Raw genomic sequence first — 26221 nt, forward strand, 5'->3', positions numbered from 1 at the left:
ATTTCGTGACTCTTGGGTCCAAAACCATTGGCTCTACCTCCTCAGCCCCTCAGCAAATGCCCCGCCCCTTGTGACCCCATTTAGCCTACTGTAAGGGACCCCAAAGCGACTTAGACTGCAGATGAGCGCCTGCGTCCAGATGTTACGAAACTCCTCATTCGTCTAGATCTTGAGCGATCTAGAATATTTGGATCCTCAACCTCGAGAGACGTGTTTCCGCTCATTTAAGTCTTTCCGCTGATTTAATCTAATTCTGCAGACGGAGTTTGTGTTTTTGGAGCTGTTAATCAGGCAGTCTACTGGGCAGTCTAAGTGCGGGGTCCTCGCAGCCTTCTCTGCCGCCTTAGCTTCGGTCCGGAGAGGACCCGGCGCCGAATCATTGACTTTCCCTGGTGTCGGGGTGAGTGTGAGGGGCGGGAAGTGTGCGGACTGGGGACAGCTCAAAAACTAGGGAGTCCGCTGAAGATCTGGGGCTTGACACTTCAACCTGGACCTCGGGAGTGTCTTTGCTGTTGTGGGCCGGGGCCGCGCCTCCCCTGACGTTCGGCCTTCCGGGCTTGCTTGCCATCTGGGCCCGAAGGGAGCGAGCGGTACATCTGCTTCCCAGTGTTCTCAAACCCCCGACCCCACTAGGTCAAGCTTACTGGGGTCCCTCTCAGTGCCCCGGTGCGGGTAAAAGGTTTTACATCCACAGTGAGCTGAAATTCCGACGATTTTAATTTCAAGCTCAAGGCTTCCGCCTTAGAGGACAAAACCCCTTAGGGGTCTGAGCGGACGTTCCGTTAGAGGAAGAGCTTGGGGTGGGTAATTGGCCGAGGAGGGAGTTGCATTTCTTCTAATGAGAGGTGACGGGGATCTAAACTAAGGAGGTGGGAGTGAGTATGGAAAAGACGGACCTGATTAGATGTGATAGATTTGTTTGAACCTGAAGCTTCCAGACTATATGGTTGAGAAGTTGATGCCGTGATAGGGGGAGAAAGTTTGTGGAGTTTGGGATTCTCGAATTTGAAACAGTGGCTTAGGTGGAAGTAGGTAGAAAGATTAAAAAAAATAAATAAATTCTGAATATTAAGCCGGCAACTTGCAGGATGAGAAACGAAACAGATATTTTGTATAACAGGGTAAGAAGCATCTGTTTTGTTTGGGGGGAAATTATCAGTGAATCAAAGAATATTGAAATCGGAATAGGTAGTTGGGTCTGATGACTAGAAAGTCGTTGATTCGTTGGAAGAGAACTATTTAACATTCAGTGACTGAGGAAAGACAGCAAATGTAGATTAACCCTGCATATTTTGAGGCATGAAGTAATATTACTGACATGGTGGAAAGGTTTGGAATTTATTCGTTGTAAAAATTACAAGACATGTTTAGGAGCAGAGAACAAGTAGTCAATGGGTAAAGAAAAAAATCAGAAAAGAGGAGATAAAAGAGAATGGGGTAAAGATTATGGGAGAATTAACTTTGGAGCAGAGAGAGGAGAAATGGCACTTTCAGTTGAGACCATAGGAAAAGTGCAACTAATGGGGGTGAAGGATGAATTACTTGAAATTCATATTTAGCTATCTGAAACTGGAACGCTTTTTTATAACGATTAGTTTTTCTTACAGAATCTTGATATTTTTTACATTTCTGACCATCCAACTTAATATACTATTGGAGTTCCTTGTAGACTATATATTCATAAGTAGTTCAGTATTTTAATTCATGAGTATCAAATGGTATTTATAGAACTCTCCTGTATAAATGACACTCTGTCCCATTACACAGAGATAGCAGAAGTATTATTTTCTGCAGCCAAACATACTTCTTCCCTTTTTGGGGGGGATCCTAGGGATTGAACCCAAGGGTGCTCAACCACTGAGCCACAACCCCAGCTCTTTTTTGTATTTTATTTAGAGACAGGATCTCACTTAGTTGCTTAGGGCCTCGATAAATTGCTGAAGCTGGCTTTGAACTCGGGATCCTCCTGCCTCAGCCTCCCAAGCTGTCACTGGGATTACAGGCTTGCACTACCATCCCTGGCTTTCATTCTTCCTTTCTAAAGGTATTCGTTATCCTGAAAGAAGGCAGATCCTTTCACATAGTCTCCCAATGCCATCCTGTTACATCTCAGTCCTCTTTCAGTAATTCCCTCAGCTTTTTCTTCACTATTACACTTTCCCTTCATCATTTAAAAATATTCTTCTGATGCGCACAGTGGCACCAGTCTATGCAGTAGACTGAGGCAGTAGGATCTCAGGTTCAATGTTATCCTGGTTAACTTAGATAGTGAGATCCCGTCTGAAAAAAATAAAAAGGGCTGTGGACATAGCTCAGTGGTAGAGCACTTGTTTATCATGCATGACACCCTGGGTTCAATCCCCAGTACCACAAAAGAAAAGAAATATGTTTATGTGTACGTTACTCTATTTATTTTACTGTCTTTTCTTTCCCTTCCCAGCTAAACTTCGGTGTGTGTGTGTGTGTGTGTGTGTGTGTGTGTTTTGCTGGGAATCAAACCCAGGGCCTCACACAACACCCTCAAAAAGCAGTCTACCACAATGTTCTCCAAACCCATTTGCTTTCTTTTCTCAGAACTACTTATCCATATCTTTTCCTACCTGCTATTTATTTCTCAGCCTACTACATTTTACTGAACTACCACTGAAACTACTTTTCCCAAGAAATTCAATGTCCTCTGTGTATTAAATCATGCATTCTCAATGTAGCTAGAAACTGTATCATGTGAGGCAAAGAAAATTGTGCTTTTTTTTTTTTTTTAAGGTATTGGGGATTGAACCCAGGGGTACTTACTACTGAGCTACATCTCCAGTCCTTTTTTAATTTATTATTTTGAGACAGGTTCTCTCTATGTTGCTGTCTCACTAAATTGCTGAAGATGGCCTCAAACTTGCAATCCACCTCAGCCTCCTGTGTCACTGGGATTACAGGCGTGTGCCACCAAACCTGGCTATACTTTTTTTAATGTATACAGCACTGACATATTTAGAGTAGAAAAACAGATATACAATATTCTCCATTAAATTTTTCTGGATATGTTGATTAGCTTGATTTAATAATTCCATCTTTTATTCATAAATCATACTATAACAATATGTGCAACTACAGTTTGTCAATTTACAATTAAAAAATAATAATTATTTTTAAATTTATGGGGTAGGGATTTGAGAGTAGACTCTAAAAAGGCTCTTCAGCAGAAGGTAAGGTTCTTGTACTCTGAACTCTTTGTGCCATTTAACAGTGTTTATCCACTTATCTAGAAACCTATGTACTTAACACTCTCTTGTTACTAAAATTATTGTCTCCCATGCCTTTTTTTTTTTTTTTAGGCAGTATCTTAGTCTTTTTTTAAGCCCATTTCTTTGACCCACCTGCTATTCAATTATTGAAGTTCCATCTATCTCTAGGATCTCTTCTTACTATGCACTTTTTCTCTTTGTTTTCAATTTATTTTATAATTATAGTTCCCATTAACAAAAATATCTGTCTCTGAAATACCAGACCTGTATATGCAATCATTGTTTGAATATATTCATTTGAGTCAAAAATATTCAGAGTTGGGTTAAATTATATAGGACCAGGGCTAAATGCCTCATCTTACATCTCTTCTACACACACTCATGTGCACACCTAAGTATATTTTTATTCAAAGCCTAACTAAATGTTTCTGTTATTTTTTTTATTTTGCTCCACCCCTATGATCAAAACCCTATTTCAGGCCACCACCATGACTCATCTCTCAACCAGTGTCACAGTATCCAGTGCCCTATTATCCACTTGCCATGAAATAATTAGTGTAATCTTTCTAAATATGTAAATTAGATTGCATGACTCCCCTCAAAAAAAAAAAAAAAAAAATCACTTAAAAAAATTACCTTACTGTGCACTGAAAATAAAGTTCAAACTCTGATCAAGGCTAGCATTGCCCCTAAACCAGTCTGTTTGCCTCCTTCACTCTCATCATACCACTCCCCTCCACCTTCCAAAGCTGCTAAATATATACTGAATATCTCTAATATTCTCTCATATCTTCAAGCCTTACAGGTTCCTATAGCACATTGCATTTCTCTATCATAGTAAGAATTACATCTTACTTGTCTTCTCTGCTAAACTCTGAATTCTGTGAGTATAGGAATTTGATTTTGTTCATCCTTGTAGCCCAAGTGCTTGGTATATAAAACATTCAAAACTGTTGAGTGAGTAAATGGTCAAGATTCTGGCTAAGAATCAGAGGAAGTATATTCTTTTCTGGTCTTATTCTCTCATTTTGGATGTATGCCCATCTGTGCCTCCATTCTCTTTTGTATAAAAGGAACACATTTAGCTGGTCATGGTAACACCTGCCTATAGTCCCACCTACTTGAGAGGGTGAGCCCAGGAGTTCAAGACCAGCCTGTCTCAATAAAAAAGAAGGGGAAAAAAAAGGAATCTCATGAAAATAGAAGGGGAAAGAAAGAAGATGGGGGAGGGAGGGAATGATGGTAAAGGGAGGTACTAGGGAATGAAATTGATCTAAGTATGTTATGTATAAGTACAAATGTGCCAAAATTGAGATGCATTTTTCTGTATAATTATTATGTACCAATTTTTTTAAATGTCCTCAAAAAAAGCAGCTATACCAAGAAGATACACCCACAAAATAAAGGTCAGTAAAAGCAATGAGATGGTTGTGATGGTATGTAGCTTTCCCATAAAGTTTATTAATCCAGTTTTTTCCCTTAGACCCAAATGTGGAACACCTACAAAAATTTAAATATTGTTTATAAGATAATTGTATAATAAGAACATAATGATAATTGTGATATAATAATGTTAGTTAATATAATTATATATATAAGCTCCAGATTTCCCACCTATTTTAATGCACTTGTGTCAATTTCATTGAAAATATTCACTGAATTGAACACTTAGGACTTAATGGGTTAAAATAATAAAAGAAGTAACTACAAAAGTAGCTACGCAAGCCTAAGTAGCTAAAGAAACAACTAATTTATACTGCCCTGTGTGGTATTATTTAATTGTTATATGCATTAGGCGATTGGTCATAATATGAATAAAATAAATAAGCTCTCTTTACCTATTATAGAAGGTTAAGATGTGTTTTAAAGCTAAGCACTGTCAAGAGCTATAGATGTTATGCTTTCATCTAAGCACAAAAGGATAACAACAATAAATCCAGTAGGCTGGTTTAACTTACTGTATTCTGAAACCTGAACTACTGCCAATAAAAACAACTGGTGGAAACTTTCCTGGAAAGAATTTTTCAACAGCTTAAGAGACTGAATAGAGATCTGGCCTTAAAAAAAGGAAAGTACAGCTGGGCACGGTGGCACACACCTGTGATACCAGAAGGAAGTTTGGAAGGCTGAGGTAGGAGGATTGCGAGTTCAAAGCCAGCCTCAGCAATGGCAAGGTGCTAAGCAACTCAGTGAGACCCTGTCTCTAAATAAAATGCAAAATAGGGCTGGGCATATGACTCAGTGGTTGAGTGTCCCTGAGTTCAATCTCGCGGTACTCCCTGCCCCCCACACACAAAAAAAGGAAACTACAAAGTCACTTGCTTCAAGAAGCAGCAGCTCTTTTAGAGTATATTGTGATAAGAGAATAACATAGATCCATGTAAACTGTCCTTGCCATAGAATGAATGTGACTACTTTAAGATAATCACTGTCAGCTTTTTAAAATGTAGTTTTCCACTCTAATTCTTTAAACTTTTTCAGCATAAAAACTAGAAAATCATTTGACTTCTAACTAAACAAAAAACATATATTTTAACCCTTGCTCTTAAAATCAGAAGCTGAAACAGTATTCACTACACTGTTCAATGTAATAAACACTAAACACATGGTTATTTAAGTTAATTAAAATTAAAACTTCTGTATATTAGTTGCATTAACCATATTTGATGTGCTTAGTAGCCACATGTTTGTTGGCTACCATATTAGCACAGATAAAGGATATTTCCTTTGCTGCAGAAAACCCTATTGAACATGCTGCATTAGAATATGTTTTTAATAATTAGTTGGTAATGGGGTGCTGGGGTTGTGACTCAATAGTAGAGTGCTCGCGTAGAACATGTGAGGCACTGAGTTCAATCCTTAGCACCACATAAAAATAAATAAAGGTATTGTGTCCTTCTACAACTAAAAAAATTTATAATAATAATTAGTCTGTAATGGGTAGGTAAGAGTAGGAGGTCAGGCTTAAACTGTATCTGGTTTTGAATCTGACTGTGATCTTAAATAATTGACTTTTATGAGATTTTATTGTCTTATCTGTAAAATGGGACTGAAAACAATCTTTATAATACAACTGTGAAGATTAAATAAGATTGTGTGGTTGATATGCCTAGCATAAAGTCTGGACTGAAGTACGTACTCATAATTTAGGTATTACTTAGTGATCCTTAATGAATAAACTACTTCAGAGTTGAAAGGTTAATTTTTGCAAAGGATGCTATATTCTATTGCTGATATACCTGAGGTGCTCAAATCTGAGTCCACATTTTATATCTCAGATTTTGTTACAAGAAAAAGATTTAATAATATAAGTTTGGTTACATGTTTTATCACTGGATATTTCTGTTTCATTTTAAAAATTAAAAGTTTATCAGCCAAACCAGGCATAGTGGTGCACACCTGTAATCCCAGCATCTTGGGAGATTGAGGCAGGAGGTTCGAAAGTTTAAAACCAACCTCAGCAACTTAGCAAGGCTGTAAGCAACCTAGTGAGATCCTGTCTCAAAATAAAAAATTAAAAGGGCTGGGGGTGTGGTTCAGTGCCCTTAGGTTCAAGCCCCAGTATCCCCCAAAAAAGTTTTACCAAGTGAGGTTATAAAGTCACCAGGTTCTGTATAGCAAGTTTATATATTCCAGTAGAACTTATAGTATTAACAATCAAGTAGAAATGTAAGACTGACACAAACCAAATGTGCTAAGCAAAGCAGTTGACTAGATAAAATAGAAAAATTTGGCAGTTCCCAAGCCTGAGGTTAGAATTTATTGCTGCCAGCTCAAGTTGATTGCTTGACTAAATAGAGATGACTTTGAACAAAGGAACATTTTTTGTTGTTTCTAATATACAGGAACACTAAACTGTTAATAGCATTTATACTTTATTAATACAGTAATTGCTGAAATATATCAATTATTCACTTCGTAACTATTGAACATGGCCCATTAAAAAGGAGAAATCATGGGCTGGGGAGATAGCTCATTTGGTAGAGTGCTCGCCTCGCAAGCACTCAAGGCCCTGAGTTCAATCCCCAGCACCGTAAAAAAAAAGAAAAAGGAGAAATCATCACTAGATGGTCTCTAAATGTCACCTGCTTTCATAAAATAAATGATTTCCTCTGAGAAGAATTGGTCAGGTTGATGTCATTGTTTTGTGTATCAAAAGAATTTTAAATGAATCAGTTCTGAAAATTTTTCCTTAACAGTCACTACTTGATTCTCTTTCATAAACCATTTGATCTCTTATGCCATTGATTAGTTTTTCCTGTTCTAGAACAACATATATATGGAATTATGCCATATGTATTCTCTTACATCTGACTTTGTTCAATATTTGTAAGATTCTTCTATATTTCATGTAGCAATAGTTTATTCCATTTCATTGCTATATAATACCTTATAAATATTCTATAGTTTTTTATTATACTAATAAATAAATATTTGAGTAGCAGGTTTGCACTCTTACAAATATATTTTTACACATATTTTAGCTGTGCATTTGTATACACTTCTGTTGAATCCAGCTGGGAATGGATTTGTGCCAGAAGTAATTCAGACTTTTTTTTTTAAAAATCAAGATATAATTAATATACTGTAAAGCCCAATATTTTAAATTATACAATTTTGTAGTTTTTAGCATGTTCACAAAGTTGTTCCAGCATCCTAATTTCAAACATTTTTATCACCCCCCAAAAAATGCCAAATCCATTACCAGTAATTCCCCATACCTTCCCCTCTACCCAGTCCCTGGAAACCATCCTATTTTATGTCTGAATGTATTTATCTATTCTGAACTTTTCATACAAATGGAATCATACAGTATGTGACTTTTTTTTTTTTTTGTAAACAAATGGGATACATGTTGTTTCTCTGTTTGTACATGGAGTCAAGGCATACCATTTGTGTAATCATAAATTTACATAGGATAATGTTTGATTCATTCTGTTATTTTTTTTCTGCCCCCCCAACCCCTCCCATCCCTTTTTCCCTCTATACAGTCCTTCCTTCCTCCATTCTTGCCACCCTCCTTAACCCCAACCCTAAACCTAACCCTAACCCTAATGCTAACCCCTCCCTCCCCCCATTATATGTCATCATCCTCATCTTCTTATCAGCAAGATCATTCATCCTTTAGTTTTTTGAGATTGGCTTATCTCACTTAGCATGATATTCTCCAATTTCATCCATTTGCCTGCAAATGCCATAATTTTATCATTCTTTATGGCAGAGAAATATTCCATTGTATATATATGCCACAGTTTCTTTATCCATTCATCAATGGAAGGGCATCTAGGTTGGTTCCACAATCTGGCTATGGTGAATTGAGCAGCAGTGAACATTGATGTGGCTGTATCTCTGTAGTATGCTGATTTTAAGTCCTTTGGGTATAGGACAAGGAGTGGGATAGCTGGGTCAAATGGTGGTTCCATTCCAAGCTTTCTGAGGAATTTCCATACTGCTTTCCAGAGTGGCTGCACTAATTTGCAACCCCACCAGCAATGTATGAGTGTACCTTTCTCCCCACATCCTCGCCAACACCTGTTGTTGCTTGTATTCTTGATAATCGCCATTCTAATTGGGGTGAGATGGAATCTTAGTGTAGTTTTGATTTGCATTTCTCTTATTACTAGAGATGTTGAACATTTTTTCATATATCTGTTGATTGCTTATACATCTTCTTCTGTGAAGGGTCTGTTCATTTCCTTAGCCCATTTGTTGATTGGGTTATTTGTATTCTTAGTGTAGAGTTTTTTGAGTTCTTTATAGATTCTGGAGATTAGTGCTCTATCTGAAGTATGAGTGGCAAAGATATTCTCCCACTCCGTAGGCTCTCTCTTCACATTACTGATAGTTTCCTTTGCTGAGAGAAAGCTATTTAGTTTGAATCTATCCCAGTTATTGATTCTTGCTTTTATTTTTTGTGCTATGGTAGTCCTGTTAAGGAAATCTGATCCTAAGCCAACAAGTGAAGATTTGGACCTACTTTTTCTTCCATAAGATGCAGGATCTCTGGTCTGATTCTGAGGTCCTTGATCCATTGTGAGTTGAGTTTTGTGCAGGGTGAGAGATAGGGGTTTAATTTCATTCTGTTGCATATGATTTTCCCGTTTTCCCAGCACCATTTGCTGAAGAAGCTATCTTTTCTCCATTGCATATTTTTGTCTAGTATGAGAAAATTGCATTTATTTGGGTTTGTGTTCATGGCCTCTATTCTTTACCATTGATCTACCTGTCTATTTTGGTACCAATACCATGCCGTTTTTGTTACTATTGCTTTGTAGTAGAGTTGAAGATCTGGTATTGCAATACCCCCTGCTTCACTCTGCTGAGGATTGCTTTAGCTATTCTGGGTTTCTTATTCTTCCAGATGAATTTCATAATTGCTTGCTCTATTTCTGTAAGGTACATCATTGAGATTTTAATTGGAATTGCATTAAATCTGTGTAGCACTTTTGGTAGTATGGCCATTTTGACAATATTAATTCTTCCTATCCAAGAACATGGGAGATCTTTCCATCTTTTAAGGTTTTCTTTAATTTCTTTCTTTAGTGTTCTGTAGTTGTCATTGTAGAGGTCTTTCACCTCTTTTGTGAGATTGATTCCCAAGTATTTTATTGTTTTTCGATGCTATTGTGAATGGGGTAGTTTTCCTAACTTCTCTTTCTGAAGATTCATCACTTATGTATAAAAATGCATTGGATTTATGAGCATTGATCTTGTAACCTGCTACTTTACTGAATTCACTTATGAGTTCTAAAAGTTTTCTGGTGGAATTTCCAGGTTCCTCTAAATATATAATCAGGTCATCAGCGAACAGGGATGAGTTCTTCTTTTCCAATTCGTATCCCTTTAATTTCTTTGGTTTGTCTAATTGCTCTGGCTGGAGTTTCAAGGACGATGTTGAATAGAAGTGGTGAAAGAGGGCATCCCTGCCTTGTTCCAATTTTTAGGGGGAATGCTTTCAGTTTTTCACCATTTAGAATGATATTGGCCATGGGCTTAGCGTAGATGGCCTTTACAATGTTAAGGAATGTTCCCACTATCCCAATTTTTTCTAGTGTTTAGTATGTGACTTTTTGTGTCTGGATTCTTTCACAGGTCATTCATGTTGTAGTATGTGTAAGTCCTTAATTCCTTTTTATAGCTGAATAATATTCCATTGTGTGAATATTCTACAATTAGTTTATCCATTCACTAGTTGTTGTACATTTAGATCATTTTCCCCTTTTGGTTATTATGAATAATGCTTCTGTGAACATTCATAATCAAATTTTTGTGTGGACATGTGCTTCCAATTCTCTTAGATATATATCTAGAAGTAGAATTTCTGAGTCATATGGTGAGTATATTTAACTTTTTGAAGAATTCAAACTGCTTTCCACAGCATCTGCACTATTTTACATTCCTACCAGCAATGTATTGAGGGTTCTAGTGTCTCCATCTTGTCAACAGTTATTATTATATCTTTTGGTAATATTATTATTAAAGCTAGCTTAGAAGGTATGAAATATTATCTCATTGTGATTTTGACTTGCATTTCCCTAATGATTTATGGAATTAAGCATCTCTTCATGTGATCAATTGTATGTTTATTTTCTTCGGAGAAATGTCTATCATTTGTCTATTTTTATTCTCTCTTTAGTATTACATTGTAAGAGTTGTTTATATATTCTGCACAGTAGTCACTTATAAGACATATGGTTTCAAATATTCTTTCTCATTCTGAGTTGTCTTTTTACATTCTTGATAATGTTCTTTAGAAGCACAAAGTTTTAATTTTGATGAAGTCCAGATTATCTACTTTTTTCTTCTTCTTATGCTTTAGTGTCATCTTTTCCAAAGAAAGCATATCTAATTCTACATTATAAGGATGGATGCATATGTTTCCTAAGGGTTTTATAGGTTTAACTTTTATATTTAGGGCTTTGATACATTTCGTGTTACTTTTTGTATACATCGTGAGGTAGAAATCCCATTTCATTCTTTTCCTATATGGAAATTCAGTTGTCCCAGCACCATTTATTAAAAATAATGAATAGCCTTGGCACCCTTGTTAAAAAATCAGTGGTCCATGGATGTAAGGACTAATTTTGGAGCTCTCACTTCTATTCCACTGATATAAATCTATCCTTGTGCCAGTAGCATGCAATAATTTTTTTTTTTTTTTTCGGTACTGAGGATCGAACTCAGGGCCTTGTGATTGCGAGGCAAGCACTCTACCAGCTGAGCTATCCCCCCAGCCCAGCAGGCAATAATTTTGTATTAAGTTTTGAAATTGGTAGCATGAGTTCTTCAGCTTTTTATTTTTCAATATTGTTCTGGCTAGGGTATTTTTGTTTGTTTTTGTTTTGTTTACACCACAGATGCTTAACCACTGAGCATCCCCAGCCCTTTTTTTAATTTTCTGTTTTGATACAGGGTCTCACTAAAGTGCATAGGTCCTTGCTAAGTTGCTAAGGATAGCCTCAAACTTACAGTCCTTCTGTCTCTACCTCCAGAACCGCTGGGATTATAGGCATGAGCACCACGCCCAACATTCTGGCTGTTTTTGATCTCTTTCATTTCCATGTAAATTTTTGGATTAGCTTGCCAATTTCCACCCAAAAAAATTTAAAACTTGCAGCTAGAATTTTAATAGGCACTACATTTAACTCATAAGTCAATTTTGGGAATATCACCTTCTTCACAATATTGTCTTCCAATCCATGAACATGGAATGTCTTACCACATTTTAGCTCTCTTTCGATTTCTTTCAGTGATGTGTTGGAGCATTCAGTGTACAAACTTCTATTTCTGTGAAATTTATTTCCTAAGTATTTAAATTTTTTTCAATGCTATTATAAATGAAATTAGATTATTTATTGCAAGTGTATTGATTTTTTATATTAATTTTGTATTCTTGCTAAACTCACTTGTTAACTCTTTTATTTCTGTTTTATTTGTGGGTTCCTTAGGATTTTCTATGTATGATGTTATGTCTCTGCAAATAGAGGTAGTTTTACTTTTTCCTTTCCAGTGAACCCTTAGTCAGATGTGGTGGCACATGCCTGTAATCCCAGTAACTAGGGAAGTCAAAGCAGGAAGATCACAAATTTGAGGTTGACCTCACCAACTTAGTGAGGCCCTCAGCAGTTTAGTTAGACCCTGTCTCAAAATAAAATAAAAAGGGCTGGGGATGTGACTTAGTGGTTAAGCACCCCTGGGTTCAACCCCTGGTACCACCCTGCACCACCACCAAAATATACACTCCAGTGAACCCTTTTGTTCAATTTTCTTTCTTAATTGCCCTGACTAGAACCTCCAGTACCAAACTGAATAAAGGTAGTGAAAATGGGCATCCTTCTTTGTTCTTGTTTTAAAGGGGAAGCTTTTGATCTTTCACCATTAAATATGATAGTAACTCTGAAGTTGTAATTGATGACTTTATTGGATTGAGAAAGTCTCCTTCTATTCCTACCATAAGCATTTTTTTCATAAAAGGGTATTGGATTTTGTCACATACATTTTCTGCATCTTTTGCAGTGATCATGTTTTCAGTCTTTTATTAATATTTAACATTATGCATTTGTTGGTTTTCCTATATTAAGCCAACCTTGTGTTCTTGGAATAAATCCCACTTTATATATGTTGCTAACTTCGATTTACTAATGTTTTGTCGAGGATTTTTACATCTGTATTCTCAAGTGATACTGGTCTGTAGTTTCTTGTATTACTTTTATCTGAATTTTGTGCTGGGGCACTACAAGGATATTTTTTGATATAATAAATGTAAACCCTTTCTTCCCCACAGAAAATGATCCACAGTCTATTTCTCATAAACTGTTCCGGTGACATATTTCTAGAGAAGCACTGGAAGAGTGTTGTGAGCCAGTCTGTCTGTGATTATTTCTTTGAAGCTCAGGAGAAAGCTGCTGATGTTGAAAATGTACCACCTGTCATTTCAACACCTCACCACTACCTCATCAGTATCTACCGGGATAAGCTCTTCTTTGTGTCTGTCATACAGACTGAAGTGCCACCTCTCTTTGTTATTGAGTTCCTGCATCGAGTTGCTGACACTTTTCAGGTTGGCTCTCTATCAAACCTTTCTAACTTAAATTACTCAAGTTAGATGGAAATACATGATTATGTTTTTTAATTACCCAGCTTTTAATATCTGCTGTCTCTGTCTCTCTTCTTTTAAACTAAGCATATGTACATAAATCCTTTTCTGTAGAGTATAAAGTGGCACACACTGCTCCTTTGTTCACTGTTTTTATATATTTTACAAATTATATTATCAGGAAACATTGTCTTCCACATACCATCTCTGGATGGTACCAATATTTTTATTGTTGTGAACTCTTCCATGTTTATATTTTATTGATGTTCTCATCTTGCTGAATATACCATATAATTTAAAACTTAGCTGTATGCTTTGGAGTAGGTTAATCAGGGAAAATGAAGTTCATAGCTGACATTCTAGTTTAATGTTTCAGTATTTTGTGGCATAACATGGAATGGAATTCAATCTAAAAATATTAAGAAAATATTGAGGAATAGTGTTAGGACTGTGGAGAGGGTTTTTTTCGGTTTTCTTTATATCTGACTTCTTAAACAATGAGTTATGCTACTATAAGTTTATTTTTCAAAACAAAGTATTTAGCAAGACTTTCTTCATGCTTTCTGTTGTGCAATATTATGAATATTTTGCTAGGACTACTTTGGTGAGTGTTCGGAGGCTGCAATTAAGGATAATGTGGTCATAGTATATGAGCTCTTAGAAGAAATGTTAGACAATGGATTTCCACTGGCAACTGAGTCTAACATTTTGAAAGAACTGATTAAACCACCAACAATTCTACGTTCTGTTGTCAACTCTATTACAGGTAAGATGAAAACATACTCTATTAGGCTGAGCAATTAAAATTTATAAACAACTCATTGTTGCTTATGATCTGATAGATTAAGGTAGTCCAGCATGGCCAAAATTTAAATTGCTGATGATGTTAAAATAGATATATATTTCTCTTCGTTTAAAGAGTCTAGGTCTTAAATGATAACAAACTTTTGGTTCTTATTCTCTTGTTATATAGGTTTTTCTGTAAAACCACAATAATATTATTTAGCAGTAAATAAGACTGAATAAATTATCCCAGTTAAAAAGCCAGCATATGTGGCCACTGAAAAGAGAATTTAGTCTATTTATTGACTGCCTTTTAATATTTAGAATAGCGTTATAGGGACCAGGAGTATAACTCAGTGTTGGAGGCCTGGGTTCAATCCCAGCACTACCAAAATAAATAAAATTATAAAGTATACCAGGCCATTTTATATTTTGATTATAGGTTCTCTCTGAATTGCCAAGGCTGGCTTTGAACTTGAGATCCTCCTGTGTCAGCCTACCAGATTGCTGATATTACAAGCATGCAACATTATGCCTGGCAATTTGTACTTTTTAACTTTCCAAAATGAATATGCATTTTATAGTCCAAAAACATTATTAAAATACAAAATGTAAAAATACAGATTCATAAGGCAGTATATTATAAAGTTTCAGAGAATGGTTCAGTGGATGAGATAATCCTTCCTGAACTATAGTTTATACCCCTAGAGAATCAGTGAAATATAAAATGATGGAAAAAGCCAGGTGTGGTGGCACAGGTAACTTGGAAGGCTGAGCAGGAAGGATCACAAGTTCAAGACCAGCCTCAGCAACTTAGCAATTTAGTGAGACCCTGCCTCAAAATAAAAAGTAAAAAGGGTTGAGGATGTGGTTCAGTGGTTCAATCCCCAGCACCAAAAAGAGAGAGAGAAAGAAAGAAGGAAGAATAAGAGTATTCTTCATTGACAACTGTATGAAAAAAACAAAAGAAATCAAAAATTTTGAGTTGTATCTGCTCCTTTAGCAGAAGCAGCTATATTTTTAGTTGTACGAGAAATATTTCAAAGTTTTAAAAGTCCTTGAGTGCTGGGTTAAATATTTAGCTGTGTTTTGCTTTTTTTGTCTTGTTTTTAAAAGTTTGTCGTCCTGGAGACTGAACCCAAGGCTGTGTAGGCAAATGCTCTACCACTGAGCTACATCTCCAGCCCTAAGTATTTAGCTTTTCTCATAAAGCAAGTAGGGGAAAATTGAGGGGTTTTAAGCAGAAAAATAACATGATCAGAACACTGTTTTTCAAAAAATTCTGGAAGGCAACATGTTGGATGCAGAAATTGACTGTAAAATTGTAAATACAGTATGATTGCAACTGTATTTCAAATTTTTTAAAAAGCAAAAATTTCAAAATAGAAATAGATAATAAATGCAGCCTACTTATGGGGGAAATGTCTAAAGAAAAATACTAAAATGTTAATGGTGGTTGTATTTTGGCAGTAAGAAGATAAACTGATTTTAAAATTCAATTTTCTGAACTTTTTTTTTTAATTAAGCATGTACTACTTTTGATTTAGAAGTATTAACCAAAAGTTAAGTAAGTCACAGTTCAAGGATATGTGTTTTGGATAACCTTATTTTAAAGATATATCAGTTTACCAGGAAATTAGTCAAATATTGAACATTAGCCTATTGTAACTGAAGGGGAAAATACTAGAGTATATTCTTCACCCGATTACTGCACTGAGTTCTGCTTGGCATTGTCTTATGTAGAGCTCAGCTAAATATGAAAAAACTGAGTTATCACTGTTATCTCAGGGAAGACATTTTTCAGCAGAAGTTTTTGAAACAACCAGCCTCTTTTTCACTCTGTAGCAACAGGATGAGATCATTGTTGGACTACTGGAATTAGCTTAGGTTACCACTAACACATAGACGCAAAAGATAAGTAATTGCATTTATCTTGGTTTGGCATGCAAAGGACCACATGGCCTATTTCTGTCTTCTGGAAATTTGATAATGCTGGTAAGGATATGTCTTGGACAGTTCTGGAGACCATAAAGAAAAAGCCAACACTGAAAAAGCAGCTAAAGCATTTTCTTCTTTCCGATAATAACTTTTCTGATGACCATTTTACACATCCACTTTGTATTCTTTTCCAATTTCTAGGCAGTAGTAATGTTGGGGACACACTCCCCACTGGGCAGCTGTCCAATATCCCATGGCGCCGGGCAGGAGTAAAATATACAAACAACGAAGCCTATTTTGATGTCGTTGAAGAAATAGATGCAATTATAGATAAATCAGGTAATTGTGTTCATGTGGTCTTATAGGGAAAAAATAGTTTAGCTGACACAAGCTGAATAGAAAATTGAAGTCCCTTGGCAGTGTGGTTTCAGCAGAAAGGCATTTGTTTTCTAATAATTTATAAATCTGTTTATTTTACCCAGAGGTTACATATAATTATCATAACCACTAGTTTAGATCTGCCAAACATTTGTAAATCAGAATTCATGATGCCTTACATTAAGCCAGTTACCCTCTATACCTCTCCCTGTGCTATTTATTCATTTTAACATTTATTGTATACCTGCCATATTCTGTACTTTTGCACAGTATGTCTTTTGAAGGAACCATCCCCTGCCCCATTTTTGTTTGGGTTTTTTTTTTTTTTTTTTTTTTTTGCTTTTGTATTTTTCTTTTCTTTCTTTCTTTTTTTTTTTTTTTTCCTTAAAAAAAATATGGAACACTTCGTGAATTTCCATGTCATCCTTGTGCAGGGGCCATACTAATCTTCTCTGTATCGTTCCAATTTTTTAGTATATGTGCTGCTGAAGCGAGCACTGTTTGGGGTTTTTGTTGTTCACACTATTTTCACACTATTGGGAATTGAACTCAGAGCCTCGCACGTGCTAAGCAGCCATTCTACCACTGCTCTGAGTCCTGCTTGGCATTGTCTCATGTAGAGCTCAGCTAAATATGAAAAAACTGAGTTATCACTATATTCTCAGGGGAAACATTTCTCAGCAGAAGTTTTTGAAACAACCAACCTCTTTTTCCCTCTGTAGCAACAGGTGAGTTTGTTGTTGGACTACTGGAATTAGAAGCCCTTTTTATTTTTGTATTTTGAGACAGCATCTCATTAAGTTGCCCAGACGAGCCTTGAACTTGTAATCATCCTGCATAAAACCCCTTTTCTGATTATTGATTGATTGATTGATTGTGCTAGGGAGTGAATCCAAGGTCATTTTACCACTGAGCTACATTACCAGTCTGTTTAATTTTTTATTTGAGACACAGTCTCACTACGTTGCTTTGGGTCTCATAAGTTGCTCAGGCTGGCCTGGAAGTTGTAATTGTCCTTGCTCAGCCTCTCAGGTCACCAGCTACCATACCCAGCTGACTATTTTTCTTAATAAGATATAACAGTGATACTGTGTTAGAAGCATAAAATTTAATTATTAAAAATACCTCCTATTCTTAGTTTATACGTAAAGAAACTGAGGCTCACGAGAGTTAAACGACCTGTTCAAGGTGGCACACCTAGTTGATATTGTGATGATAACTCATTGTGAACTATAGCCAATATCTTTTCTTCGTAAATTCCCTTTCCATTATAATATTAATATGTTCCATTGTATTATATAGACACCTACAAAAACTTTAATTCATCAATTTTATAGGTGTCCTAAAAAATTTGTATACATTTTTTAAAAATTTTTATTTTTATTTTTTTAGTTATAGATGAACACTGTACCTTTATTTATTTATTTTTAATGTGGTACTGAGAATCAAACCCAGTGCCTCACACATGCTAGGCAAGCGCTCTTTATATATTATACATTTATACATTATAAAGCCCCAGCCCTTTATACATTTTTATAGGTGTCCTTTATGTAGGACAGTGGACATGCTAGTTTAAGAATGAAAGATACACAGGAAATTCTGTAGGTTTGGGGCTGGGGATGAGGCTCTGGGGTGGAGTACTTGACTGGCATACACAAAGCTCTGAATTTGATCCCCAGAGGTAGGTTGGGCAGGGAGAATCTATTATAATATTTCATCTTACAGAATATTAGATCAGGCCCTCTTTCTTAAAAGTTAACAGTTTAGTCCATTTCATAAGAAACCTGTCTAATTTTTAAATTCTGTTAAAAATATTTTAAACTTATATCTGGGAGCCTTAAAAGATTGACTCTAGGGCTAGGGTTGTAGTTCAGTGGTAGAGCACTTGAGGCACTGGGTTCAATCCTCAGCACCACATAAAAATAAATAAATTAAATAAAGGTATTGTGTCCATCTACAACTAAAAAAAGGTTGACTCTAACAGGGTATGGTGGCAAACGCCTGTAATGCCAGCAACTAGGGAAGCTGAGGCAGGAGAATCTTAAGTTCAAGGCCAGCCTCAGTAATGTAGCAAAACCTCTCTCAAAATATAAAATAAAAAGGGTTCAGGGTATAGCTCAGTGGTTAAATGAACCAATCCCTGATACCAGAAAACAAACAAAAAAGTGCAGAATACAGTAGGTATACAATAAATGTTAAGATGAATACATGGCACGAGGGAAAGGTATAGAGGGTAACTAGCTTAAAGTAAGGCATCATGAATTCTGATTTATATTTTTTTTTTACTCTATAAAGGAGATAGGTTTGATTTTTTTTTCCATAGAATTTCTTAGAATTATTATATTCCAGCCAATCAGGCAAAAGCCAAAGCACTCACTGAAAAAACTATCTGAATTGATGTAATGGATCCTCTCTCCACTGACCTATTTATAAGGGTGCAAAGCTTTGGTTAAGTCTGACACCTAGGATGTATTTCCATTATTCTAGAGGTAGTGATAGCTCCAGTAAAGACCCAAAGTCCATTGATATTATCACCCTTTTTCTTTCTTTCTTCAGGATCTACAGTCTTTGCAGAAATTCAAGGGGTCATTGATGCTTGCATTAAGCTGTCTGGAATGCCTGATCTCTCTCTCTCTTTCATGGTAAGTCTTGTCCTGTTCTGTAGCCCCTTGCATGCCTAATGCATATGAAGTACTAAGTAATAAATACTGAGGTAAGTCTGTGCTTTAGGTTGCCAAAGATTATCTCACAAATATTCATAGCACAGTGTCCTAATACAGTAGATAATGAGCATGACCTTTATGAAAGACTAAAGAGAGCTTTTTACCTAAATGTGCTAGAAGAGGCTTAAATTAGCTGATATCTTCTACAAATCTGCAGTGTTACTTTTACTGAATAATAATTGGCTTTGCTAATATGAACAGGCACTGGTCTTGTATATCACTTTAGACTCACACTGTTAACAATTAAGACAACTGAGTTCTGGTATTCTCTGTCACCAGTTTCTCCTTGAGTTTTTTGGGGAGGAAGAGCAATACTAGAGACTGAATATAGGGGTGATCTACCACTGACCTATATCCTCAGCTCTTTTTGCTTTTTATTTTGAGACAGGGTGTCACAAAGTTGCTAAGTCTGACCTTGAACTTATAATCTTTCTGCCTCTTCTTCCCAAGTATCTGGGATTATAGGCATAAAGCACTGTGCCTGGATGACCTTAACTTCTTTGAACCTTAGTTTTTTCTGCTATGGAATGGAAATAATACTGCTTGCTTTTGCTCTCTCATAGTTATTAAATTATAATAATATAATATATATATATATAAAATTGCAAACTACAAAGCATTGTGAAGCTATAAGTTTGTGTTGATGTGGTTATGATAAACCATTACAAAACTTGACTGCTTTTTTTTAAGGAGCATGCTAATTTCTCATACTATATGAGTAGCATGGCCATACTCACTATATTCTGTGTATTTGGTTGTCTTCTGTTTTTCTGGCAGAACCCAAGGCTTCTCGATGATGTCAGTTTCCACCCCTGCATCCGATTCAAGCGTTGGGAATCTGAACGAGTTTTGTCATTTATTCCTCCAGATGGAAATTTCCGACTCATATCATACCGCGTCAGCTCACAAAAGTATGTCGATGCATCAACCAAAATCTTCCATCACATATCAGTGTATTGTATAGAACTCAGCTTTCCCTGTGTCATTTGGATAGTTTGGTATTTGAGTTCATTCTTGCTCACTTTAACTGTGGCTCACCAGGAGACACAAGGAGAACTGGTGAAAATATATGCCTAAAATAACCACTGTTCTTTGAATATAAGAGTGTAGAGAAGTAATAAATGAAACTATAGTAAAACATTTTGGATCATGTGTAACTTGGGTAAAACCATGAACTAGTGCCATAATTTTACCGTGTTCTATAGACTTAGTAGCCAACGGGAGACAGACCTATCTCAGACTACTCCCTAACTTTTATCCACTTCAAGTCAATCCTTCTCTGCACTGAATTTTTTTTTTTTACTTTATTTTTCATTCTTTTTAGATATACATGACAGTAGAGTATGTTTTGACATATTATTCATATATGGAGTATAACTTATTTCTAATTAGGATCCCATTCTTATGGTGTACATGATATAGAATTTCACTAGTGGTGTATTCATATATGAACATAGGAAAATTATATCTGATTCATTCTGTCTTTCCTATTCCCATCCCGTCTCCCTTCCCTTCATTCTCTCTCCTTGCCTATTCCACTGAACATCCATTCTTCCCCCGACCTTTGTTATATGTTAGCATATCAGAGAGAAAATTTGTCCTTTGGTTTTGGGGGATTGGCTTATTTCATTTCACATGGTAGTCTCCAGATCCATCCATTTACCAGCAAAAGTCTTAAAGTTATTTTTTTTTATGGCTGAGTAATATTTCATTGTGTATATATACTACATTTTCTTTATCCAGTCGTCTGTTGAAGGGTACCTTAGCTATTGTGAATTAAGCTGCTTTAAACATTGATATGGCTGTGTCACTGTAGTATGCTGATTTTAAGTCCCTTTGTTGAGGGAAACAGATTGGTGGAGAAGCAGCAAGCAGCACTCAGAGACAACTTCATTTTATGCCGGCAGTCCCAGAGGGGGGAAAAAACCTCCAAATTCTGAGTCCTGATTCACAGTTTCTCACAATATTTAAAGTTTATTTGATGTCATCTTAGACCCATCCTAACACTGGGGCTCTTTCTCTTTTTAAAAAAAAAAAAAAATTCCTTATCTATGCAGCTAAAGGCCTGTGTAGGTTCTGTAACATAAAGCATGCTCACAGAAAAGATAAGAAGAAATAGCTCTTCACAGACATCTATTACATTTCAGGAGGAAGTAGTCAGACTCTTAGGGCAGTTATTGACAATCCAAAAGGTAGGGTTCCATGGTTAATTAGGCTTCCTGGAGAAAGGCAGAGAGAAGGGAGGAGAACTGACTTCTTCCCTAGTCTCTTACCATAACATTTTTGTAATTTCATTTCACAACCAGGTCTGGTTTTGCCATCACACTTTGAGTATATACCAAGGAGTGGGATAACTGGGTAAAATGGTGGTTCTATTCCAAGTTTTCTGAGGAATCTCCATACTGCTTTCCAGGGTGGCTGCACTGATTTGCAGTCCCACCAGCAATTTATGAGTGTTTTTTTTCCCACATCCTTGCCAACATTTATTGTTACATGTATTCTTGATAATTGCCATTCTGACTGGAGTGAGATAGACTCTCAGTGTAATTTCAGTTTGCATTTCTCTTAATTGCTAGAGATGTTGAACATTTTTTCATGTAAGTGTTGACCATTTGTCTTTCTTGTGTGAAGTGCCTGCTCAGTTCCTTTGCCCATTTATTGATTGGATTTTTTGTTTCTTTGGTGTTAAGTTTTTTAAGTTCTTTATATATCCTGGAGATTAATGCTCTGAGATACAGGTGACAAATATTTTCTCCCATTTTATAGGCTCTCTCTTCACATTCTTGATTCCCTTGCTGTCTGCACTGAATTTTAAAGAAATGGTTTAACATTATAGCTAGTTTGTCCTTTGAAAATATGAGAAAGGAGGGACTGAAGCCAAGCACAGTGGCTAACCCCTGTAAAATCACAGTAACTTGGGAGGCTAAGACAGGAAGATTCCAAGTTCAAGGCAAACCTGGGTAACTTAGTAAGACTCTATCTCAAAATTAAAAACTGAAAAGGCCTGGGGATATAGCTCAGTGGTAGAGCACCCCTGAGTTTGATCTTCATTGCAGCAGAAATAGAAAAATGCATAGCAGGGGCTAGAGATCAGTGCTCAGTGGTGGAAAACTTGCCTTTCACATGTGAGGCACTGGGTTCAATCTTCAGGACTGCAAAAAATAAAAAAAAAAAAAATTTAAAAAAATACACACACACGTTTTATATATATATATAAAACACATTTTATATATAAATATATATATACACATATAAAACTGTGTGTGTGTATAGGTAGAACATTTGGGTAACATAAGACTCAAAAGGCAGAGGAATTGTTTCTTGACTCTTATTACATAGGAACTCTTTTGTTATGCATAATTTAAAATTATTTTTCAATAGGATCTTAATTCATTTTTTTTAAACTAGAACCATTTGCCTAAATTATTTACACAGTAATTAAACTTCAGGTTTCTGTCTTGGTTTGTATACTTACAGATGAGAACTCATAGTTCTTAGCACACTAGTATGAAAACATGTTGTGCCCAACTCCCCCTTGTGCAGATGTAGCATCCGCAGTTCTGGAGGTGTAAAGCCCTATTGTGGAGTTGGAGGCAGGGTAGAATACTCTGGACTGAGGTTTTTCAGTCCATTTCTGGAGCTGTCCCACTCCACTAATTGTATGCATGTGTGCTTTTCTGTCTTTTTCTCTTTTCAGTCTAGTGGCAATACCAGTGTATGTGAAACACAGTATCAGCTTTAAGGAGAACAGTTCTTGTGGCAGATTTGATATAACAATTGGACCAAAGCAGAATATGGGGAAAACTATTGAAGGAATTACAGTAACAGTTCACATGCCAAAAGTTGTGCTGAATATGAACCTGACACCAACACAAGGAAGCTATACATTTGATCCAGTCACCAAGGTACAGCCACTTCAAATCAAGAGTGAGCAAGTGTTTCTGCAATCTATTTTGTGATTGGGGTTAGAGGGGGGAGTGTTTAGTGTCTTATTTAAAAGAAAGTTCCTGTAAAACCTGAAGATAATATTGTGCTGTGCTTCTACTGCTAACTGTGGAAAGAATCCTACATCCACCATGGAGTAGATGAACAGAAAAATGAGGCTCATTCTGTCCTCTTTCACAGTTTGTACTTACACGCCCATGGATAATCCAGAGTCGCACTCCACTATCTAGAGAAAAGAAGTAAAAACTCTTTAAAGAGAGAAAAATATTATGTAGATATAAGAAGATGGGGGTGTAGCTCAGTGGTACAGTACTTTCCAAGCACGTGAGGCACTGGGTTCAATTCTCAGCATCACATAAAAGTAAATAAATAAAATAAAGGTGTGCCCATCTACAACTAAAAGTATTTTTAAAAAGAAGATAATACAGTTAGTAATTGTCACATTTTCTATAGAAATTGATCATAAAGACTGTTTCTACCTTTCTAACTTAAAAGTGTCATATGTTTTCCACAGGGGATGTTGGCCAAGAAAGTTGCTTCCTAACCCTACTTACACACTCCTGTAGCAGAATTCCAAAAGATGATTTTATTCTGTCATCTTTCTACTTGGGTAGAAAATGATTGTTTTCAACAGCAGAGTCAATCAACTGCCTGATAAATTAAAAGGCTTATTTTTAATAAAGTCAGAATGTTAAAGATCATCTAACCCTGGTTCTGAGGATTCAGAGAATACTGGAGACTATAAGATTGAGCAGAGAAGTTCCAGATCTTTGGCTCCCCAGCCCCCAGCTTCAACCATAAAAGCTTCATTTTTCTCATCTGATATATTGAGCTTCTTTTGAACAAAGGATACTATTGCTCCAAGTTTTAAAATACCAGTTTTCTCATTTTACAGAAAAAGAAACAGGCCCAGAGAGAAGCCATGAAAGCAGTATAATGCAAAGAATACTTGAAGTCAGATAGCCTTAGGTTCAAATACCTGTGTGACCGTGGATAATCATGTGATCTCTCTGAGCCTTAATTTTCTTAAAATAGAAGACAAAACCACAAGCTTCTATGAGACAACATGAGAATACTGCTCAGTGCTGTATTCAAAAGTAAATGCTCAGCAAATGTTAATTCTCTACCCTTACACACCATTCAGAATCAAAGCTAATTAGTGGTAAATTCAGTGTGGATAACAGGTCCCTTGTTTTTCCAAGGCACTGATGCTTCATTTCATATAAAAGTTTATGGTATCTTTGAACCTTTCCTTGAGCATTTGTCTTACATGGTTAAGGTTGGTTGGTTGGTTTGTTTTTTATGTCTTTTTAAGGTACTAACATGGGATGTGGGGAAAATCACTCCACAAAAGCTTCCAAGTCTTAAAGGGCTGGTAAACTTACAGTCTGGAGCACCCAAGCCAGAAGAGAATCCAAGCCTCAACATACAGTTCAAGATCCAGCAGCTTGCTATTTCAGGTAAGGATAAGTTTTACTTGTGTTTAAGTGTAATTAAATTTTGCTGAGCTCAATTATTATTAGGCACTTAGAAAAGTAACAAACATTTCTCACCATAGAAAGAGCAACTTCAGTTTGCCTCTTACACAGTACTAGAGGGCCAGCCTCTGGGAATAAAGGGCTTTCTAGAACTCCTTATTTCACACAGCATCCCTTCAACCCCACCCCCACCTTCATTTAAGCACCAAGAGTCATTCATATTCGTAGAAGCAGAATTAACTTTAAAGATATTTACAACCACTAAATCCATGCCTTCACGGCTCAATAAATCATGTATTATAGAAGAGACATTGCTTCTAAATTGTGGGAGGGATATTTGTTAGTGTCAGATTTACCATATAGTGCCCATTGCTCGACATATATTGTACTATATTATTATTGGAATTGTAATAATTTATTTCTTTCATTCTTTATGACAGGCTTAAAAGTAAACCGCTTGGACATGTATGGGGAGAAATATAAGCCATTTAAAGGAGTCAAATATGTCACAAAAGCTGGAAAGTTCCAAGTGAGGACATGAGAAGAGGCCAAAATTTCTCAACAAGATCAATTGTTTCCAAGTGTCATTACAATTTACTATTAGGTACCAAGTGGGCGGGAATACATATTCTAGATAAAGCATTTGTGTTGAGCTATACACCACTAACAGAGTTACTTAGTAATTGATATAGGGTTCTTAAGGAGCTTTAAGCTAAGGAATCTTTTCTAATGACTTAGCTTATTTTGTATCTTTTCACTTAGAAAGATTGTGGAGGTGATTTCTTCCATAGGTGGGTACCAGCTGGATGCTGCACACTGTTAACAGGAAAGGCAGAAGACTACACTGATAACCTCACTTGCTCTCTCCTTAAGCAGGTGAATTGGTCTGATCCAGCAGGAACTGTCTTCATCAGTGATGTGATGTGTCAGGTGCAGGCAAATGTCACACCTTCTGATCTTAGCCATCCCAGTCCTTATCTGTCCTAACAGAGGAAATTCCCCTCACCCAAGAAGTTTACAAAAACTGCCTCTTCAAGTGTTTGCCTTATTCAGCTTTTCACTTGTGCCATTAAGCAAGCACTGTAGCAAAAGCCACTTCCACATGGCCCTGGCAGGGAGCACTCCTGCTCCATGCTCCATTCTCACTGTACTTGGTATTGTATTTTTTATAATAAGATTTTTATGTAAAGCTCAGATTTTAATTTACAGGGACCTTGCTGCAGTCAATACCATCTCAACTTTGTGCCACCGGTTCAGCTGTTAGCACAGTAAAAATCATTTGTATCAAAGGGGCAAATGCTTTATTATGGTAATAAAAGGGAACATACTTTTGCTTTCAGTAAGTTATTACAAGCATAAATGTTTGTGCTTTTAAGCAAATTAAGGTAGAAAGGAGAAACTTACATGAAACCTTAGCCATCTTCATGCTTTTTATCCAGCATCCCTTAACCCAGTTAACCTAAATGCCTCATGCCCTTGTTCAGCAAGAGAAGGAAAATATATCTGCCTCATTATTAAGTTTTTTTTCTTTTTTGATCTTTTATCTTTTGTTCTTAAAGGGTTGAATTTGCCTCCATCCTTTTCTTTTGAGGGAACTCCATTTCATATTGTGTGCATGTCAAGGCTATTATGATGGATTCC

At 36.3% G+C, this 26221-nt stretch overlaps 1 protein-coding gene across 2 annotated transcripts; it reads left to right on the plus strand.

The window, feature by feature from the left end:
• The first annotated feature begins 249 nt into the window (after positions 1 to 249).
• On the plus strand, positions 250 to 25927 carry AP3M1 (adaptor related protein complex 3 subunit mu 1). Of its 2 annotated transcripts, none has more exons than XR_013763130.1 (9): positions 250 to 400; positions 13024 to 13299; positions 13930 to 14101; positions 16258 to 16395; positions 18991 to 19076; positions 19935 to 20068; positions 22855 to 23084; positions 24418 to 24562; positions 25021 to 25927. XR_013763130.1 is itself a non-coding variant. In XM_079135950.1 (9 exons), the coding sequence occupies exons 2-9, from the start codon at positions 13027 to 13029 to the stop codon at positions 25119 to 25121; spliced, it is 1257 nt and encodes a 418-aa protein (XP_078992076.1). In that variant the 5' UTR covers positions 255 to 400; positions 13024 to 13026; the 3' UTR covers positions 25122 to 25927. The 2 variants fall into 2 exon arrangements, 1 of the variants encoding a protein (XP_078992076.1); XM_079135950.1 differs by having other exon boundaries at positions 255 to 400; positions 22855 to 23062.
• Positions 25928 to 26221: the final 294 nt, after the last annotated feature.

This window comes from Sciurus vulgaris, assembly GCF_902686455.1.
Source record: "Sciurus vulgaris genome assembly, chromosome: 4".
In the NCBI taxonomy this organism is placed as follows: domain Eukaryota; kingdom Metazoa; phylum Chordata; class Mammalia; order Rodentia; family Sciuridae; genus Sciurus; species Sciurus vulgaris.